The following is a 6568-nucleotide window of genomic DNA, read 5'->3' as shown; positions in this document are numbered from 1 at the left end:
CAATAATTCGAAATGGCTGCACTGTGCTGGTTAGCAGTTTACTGCTCCTTGTTCACTGTTTTTGTTTAGTCTTTTCCTCTCATGGGTATTTGACCAACTTCTCTTGTTTTTTCAAGTCTTTGTTGTAGAGGGTCTGGAGAATGTATTTGCCTAGTCCACTATCTTGGATCCTATCATAAGAATTTATCTTTTCACAGCACAAACACTAGCAGCTCAACCCCAACAGGAACCAGTCAATTAAAACAATGTTGAAGGTGCATGTTCTGCTCTTAGTCTTGAGAAGTGCTCGGCTCTGGGTCCTGGCAGAAGGAGCTGGTGCAACCCAACTGCAAGATGTCATAGTAACCCCAGATGAGGAGGTTAACATGGTGACCCCAGGTGCCAGTGAAAAAACCCTATGAGTCCACTGACTTGAGACATCTGGTGCCAACAAGTGCAGAGTTGCAATGTGACACAGTCACATTGAGGACTCCCAAAAACACAGTTCATACCAAGAAGAAAGCTGTAACATCACAGCCGCTGATGTGGAGACTGATCACTCCAGGGACAAAGTGGGTGGAGAAGCCAGACAACAATTGAGAAAGATGGTTTGGCAACAACGACCCTGGACAGAATCATAATTGGGGTCTTAGTAGCCATTAGTCTCATTGGTAGGATCATCATTGTGGTTGTGCAAATAGTGTCAGGAAGGTACTATCCTAAAGTGCTGAAAAATTGTGTGTTTCTATCAATATGTTTAAAAAAAAAAAAAACAGTTTCTTCTTTTACCCTGAGCCTGAGAGAGAAATTGAGCCTTAGAAATGCCACTAACCTGACTCTAAACCCATGGTGATCCCTCCACTAGCCAAAAGTAACTGAAGAAAAAATAAATGCCCTAGACTTGTTCCTCTAAGCATTTGCCATTTGGAACTTTTTTTTTAAGATAAATATTTTAAATGAGAATTTAAAAAACAAAGTGCATAGAAAATGGGGTAAGACTACATAAATGGATTTGTAACTAAGACAGACAATAATTCAACCGATGTTAGAAATTGTGATTATGTCTTCATCCTGAACATTTTTTGTTATTGTTAAAATGAAAAGGAATCTGGAAATATTTATTCCAATGGAGTACTCGTGTCTAGTGTTTTATCCATTAGTGGCACTGGCATTTTGCAATTTCTGATCTGTTAAAATATATACATTTCAATCTAGTTTGTATCTAGTTTGCATCTGATTTAGTGTGAATTAGAAAATCTCTTCTTTGATAATATGTAATGAGCAACTATCTTTAGTTGGTCCAGATAAATCATTTCACAGGCATCCACTGCTGTTCATAAACAGAAAGTCTATACTTGGGAGAAAACATTTTGTTCACCACAAAGCCACTGGTTATCCTCTAGGCTACCTCTCCAGTGATGACTTGATAATTCACAGGTTTGCTCCACTTGCCCCCTTTACTTCCCTCCAGTGATGGAGATCCAGAGGTAAGGGGTGACCTTCTCTCTTTGCTATGACTCAAGGCTGTGTTCTGCAATGTGGTGCCAAGGAGGCTGCTAGTTGCCCCATGGAGCCAGAGGCTCAAGTATTCCAGAAACTAAGAACCCCCTTACTGCTCAAAACAAAGAAGCTCTATGTATGCTGCTGACAGGAAATAGAACCTGATAGCTTTCAAACATTTGCTTTCTGCCTCAGAAGAAAGACACAGGGAGAGAAAATAAGCTTATACAATACTGATTTTTATACAGCTGTATTTAAAGATGTGATTTAAAAAAAAAAAAAATTAAATCTTTATGATATACCATGTATTGCTACATATTCCTTTTTTTAAAAATTAAAAAGCAGAGGGGAATCACCATGGGTCTACACCATATAACTTGGCACAGCTTTTCCCATAGAATTTGTTTTTCTAAACAAAAAGTTTTCATTTTGAGCAGATGCTCTGTCAAGATCACAGTTATGCAATTCTGATATCCTCTAAATTGTAAGAGTTCATTAAACAGAAAAAAAAGTAAATTGTCAATCAGAAGTATAGCCCATTCTTCCTGTTTTGTACAGTGATATGTGGACATTAATCAGTGTGACCTTGTGTTATGCAAATCCAGCTGGTTTACTAGCCCAGGTTCCGTGTTTAAACACCAACTAGTGGTTTACTTGATATAACTCTTCTAGCCATGCTGTTTGTTATTAATCCTACTAGATAACTGAGTGGGACTATGTGTGGCCCACCAAAGGGACATGAGATATATGGCACCCTTAGAGGGGTAGGATCATGGAAATCAGGTGTATGGAACCCTAACAGAGTTGTTCAGTTTTGCCATCTCACTAGGCTTAACATGAACCAACTCAGAGGCAGAAAGGAGGATCTCATTACCATCAATAAAGAAAAGCCAGGAGTGGAGCATGTCCTTGGACCTGACGTGACATCCTTGCACTGAGATGGCAGAGAGACTGACAAAATGATGACTGAAAGATGGCAGCAACAAGGTAGCAGAACCAAAAGACCAGTATGAGAGAGAGCAGAGAACTTCCTTGCCCACAGAGAGAGAAAGCTGAGTGCCTTGAGGCAGGAGTCTTGCTGGTGGCATAGGGTGCCTCTCTAGGCATCTATTGACAAGGCTAAAAGAGCATTGTAACACTTGCCAGAAAACAGCAGAGGCCAGGCCAAGGGGCCAAGAGCCAAAGAGAGGCATGTCTATTGGCATGGCTGAGGGGATCCTGTCCTGATGGAAGAACTGTATCTTGAATGTTCCTGAATCTGAATTGTAACCTGTTACTTCCCGAATAAACCCCATAATTGTGAGTATTGTCTGTGAGTTCTGTGTGGCCATTGCAACGCATTATCAAACCCAGCATAGAAGTAGAGAGTGCCATGTTTGTTGGTGTCAAACTAGCACAAAGATTTAGAGAGGGGTGGCCTGTCTAACCTCCACTTCATAGGAATCAGCTTTGGGATATTAATGTTGTTCTGGATCCTCCTTCCCTTTTCTGACGTTAGAGGAGATCAGGCAATGTCTCTCCCAAGCCCTTTTTGCAGCAGGTCTGAAAGAGCTGTATGAGCTTAAATAGACTTCACTTCCATTGTTCATATTCCTGACAGAGTTAGGAATAGTTCCTAATTCTTCTTCCCCGTCTTTTTTCCCCTCACTGTAAAATACATGTATGTATGACCCTGTGTTAGGCTGGGTTCTCTAGAGAAGCAAAACCAGTAAAGTTTAGAGAGAGAGAAAGAGAGAGAGAGAGAGAGAATACATATATGTATCTTAGGAAAATGGCTCACACAGTTGTAGAAGCTGACAAGCCCCAAGTTCTGGATGAAACGTCAAACTGGAGCCTTTTCCCATCTCAAGCAGCCGCAGTGGCTGATGAGGTCAAGGTTGGCAGGAAGTATACTGGCTGTTGAATTTGGTAGATGATGAATCCAAGAACACCGGGCAGAATGGTGGATTGTTCACTCATGGACAGTTGTAAGCAGCACAACAGGATCCAGATCCACAAAAGTTGTCTCTTTTTCCCAGGATGTCCATATATACATTGGAAAGAGGCCACAACCCCAGGGAAACTCCCTGTCAATGGATTGTCTGCTCAAAGCTCATTAATCTGATCTCATCATGGAAATAACCACATCACAACTGCTTAAACCACTCAGAATCACGGGCCAGCAAAGCTGACACACAACCCCAAACCCCAAGTCATACACACACACTTGTTTCTTGGTCATGACTGTGTTGATGCTCAATGCAGTGTAGATGTGTTTTCAAAAAACAGATGATTATGTACAAAAAAAAAAAAAAAAAGATGTGGGAAGATAAATTTGGTAAAATCTGGAGTATAGTTAGAGACACACTAAGTTTAAGAGGCTTATTAGACATTCCAGTAAGATATAATGTGGCAGGTGGAAACACAAGTCTGAAGCTCAGGGAAAGAAGCCTGAGCTATGATATAAATTTGGAGTTTCAATTATAGGGGTGATATTTAAAGCCATGAGACTGGATGTATTCACCAAAGGAGTGAGTATAAACAGAGGAAAAAATACCACTAGAGCACTCCAATATTGAGAGATGGGCTGATGAGGACAAAGCAGCAAAGAACTTTAAGAAAAAGTGGCTATAAGGTAGAAGGAAGGATCCCTGATGGTGCAGTGGTTATGCACTCAGCCACAAACTTAAAGGTTAGTAGTTTGAGCCCACCAGTGGCTCCACAGGAGAAAACACCCAGTGATCTGCTCCTGTAAAGATTACAAACTACAAAACCTTATGGATCATTTTTACTCTATCTTATGGGCCCACTCTGGTGGTGTAGTGCCTAAGGCATTTGACTGGTAACTAGAAGGCTGGCAATTCAAACCTACCAGCCACTCCTCAGAAGGAAGACTGGACAATCTACTTCAGTAGTGATAACACCTTGGAAACCCAAGGAGGGGTCGCTATGAATTGGATTCAACTCTACGGCAGTGAGGTGAGTTGAGTTGAGTTGAGTTGAGTTATAGGGTCACTATAAGTTGGAATCAACTCAACAGTGCACAAGAAAGCCAAGGTGGAAGGAGATCCAGTAGAGAGTGATATCCATCCCAGAAGTCAAGTGGAGAAAGGGTATCAAGAAGAGAGATATCAGCTGTGTCAGGCACTATTGATAGGCCAAATAATATGAGAACTGGGAATGGACCAATGGATCTAGCAACATGGAGGTCACTGGTAACATAGACAATGACAAGTATTGGAGGACTGGTGGAGATAAACACCTGACTAGAATGGCTTAGAGAGAACGGGAAACAGTGAGTATAGATAACTCTTTAAAGGATTTTGGCTATAAAAGGTAAGCAGAGAAATGGATGGAGGAATGAAAGACTTCATTCATTACATTGTAAGTTAGTGAGAATAATTCAGTAGAGAAAGAAAAATTCATGATGCAGGAAAGGAGCAGATTACTGGGATAAATCCTTGAGAAGATGAGACAGAATAAGATCTAGTGCACAGGGGAGAATTGACTCAGATAGGACTCAGACAGTCCATCCACAGTAAGAGGAAGGAAGACAAAGTACATGAGTGCAAAGGCAGAAAGGTGGACACATGTGTCTCACAGTGGTCTGCTTCCCTCCCCATTATCCTGCTGATGAAGCTGATGAAGCAGGTTGAATTACCCTTCTGATTGCCTGCATGATTTTTTAAGCCTTATGAGATAGCAACCTTATTGATTAGTATTGTGTCATCAGTGGCTAGAATAGTACATAAAATAGCACATAGTAGGTAACTCAATAAATATGATAAGTGAATGAATGAATGGTTCAATTAATGAGTAAATGTGAATTCTACCTTCCAGACATTAAAAAATTGAAAAGCTAGAAATCATAATACAATGTTGTAGTTGCATGAGATGAGATAGATCAATGGAACAGAATGAAAACTCTAGAAAACACACCCAAGTGTAAGTGTATGTGTGTATACACATGGAAATATGCATGCACAAAGAAAATTATAAAAGTGATGTTTTGGTTACCTCTGTGCTGCTCTAACAGAAAATACCACAAATGGGATGGCTTTAAAAAACAGGAATTTATTCTCTTACAGTTGGAGGCTTTAAGTCCTAGTGCAAAGTGTCAGCCTCTAGGGGCTGGGTGAAAGTCCCTAAATCTTGGGCTTCAGCTCTGCCTCCTGCTCCTAGCCCACTAAAGCTGGAGGTTTTTCTTTGCTCAGACAGCTGCTGGCTACTGAGGCTAACAAACCCAAGGTCGACAAGTAAAACGACACAGTCCCAATGTTACCAAACAACATGGCAGACCATTAATTCAAGTCCATTGAAAGTCCCAAGATCCATACAGCATGGCAGGCTGCTGAACAAAAGACTCAGCTACATGCAGGGTTCAAGTGTGCCATAAACTGGAGACCTTCCTCAAAGCTGCTTCTTATATACAGGAAGCAGACCACATCTCTAAAGCAGTTACTCAGCTGCTCCAGTAGATTCTACTATGGAGTTAATTGCCAATCTCACCATGGAGAATAAGTACATCCAGCTGCCGAGCCACTCAACCAGGTCCAGCCAAGCTGACATACAACCTTAACTACTACAAGTGGCATTACCAATAAGCAATAATAGCGTAAAATACTTAATAAATTATTAACACAACTTGCTAGATATTTAACAACAAAAAATGCTTCCATGTCACACCACATACAAAAATTAATTACAGGTGACTTAGAAGTTTAAATTTTTTTAATGAAAGAACCAAGATATGTGAATATTTGTAGACTCTTAGTTTAACACCAAAAGCAGAAATGTAAAGGAAGAGAAAGAAAATTATATCAAAATTTTATGCATCAAGCAACACAAACAAAACTAAAGTGCAAGTTATAAACTGAGAGAGTTACTTCTAACACATATGAGCTAATAATATATTCCCACTATATAAAGAACTCTTAAACATCAAAACGAAATGTATGTATTTTTATGTACGCATATGTGTGTGTATGTATGTATGTGCTTCCCTAGCAATGGCTACTGAAAAAGCCTAAAAGCAAAGACACCAAAGTAACAATGAGTACACACATTGTCAACACCTTGATGGCCAACACTATTCCACATCAAAAAGAAT

At 40.2% G+C, this 6568-nt stretch overlaps 1 protein-coding gene across 1 annotated transcript; it reads left to right on the top strand.

Annotated features, from left to right (window-relative positions):
* The first annotated feature begins 245 nt into the window (after positions 1 to 245).
* Positions 246 to 1470, top strand: LOC103212954 (podoplanin). Its single transcript, XM_042783438.1, is given in 5 exon segments — positions 246 to 389; positions 391 to 441; positions 444 to 561; positions 564 to 716; positions 1451 to 1470. Coding segments are annotated over 5 exon segments (486 nt in total).
* The last annotated feature ends 5098 nt before the right edge of the window (positions 1471 to 6568 follow it).

Source organism: Orycteropus afer, unplaced genomic scaffold (assembly GCF_000298275.1).
Source record: "Orycteropus afer afer isolate SDZICR_OR568_19922 unplaced genomic scaffold, OryAfe1.0 scaffold01175, whole genome shotgun sequence".
NCBI classification, from domain to species: domain Eukaryota; kingdom Metazoa; phylum Chordata; class Mammalia; order Tubulidentata; family Orycteropodidae; genus Orycteropus; species Orycteropus afer.
Note: the sequence above shows the minus strand (reverse complement) of the source record. Positions and strands in the feature narration are given on the sequence as shown.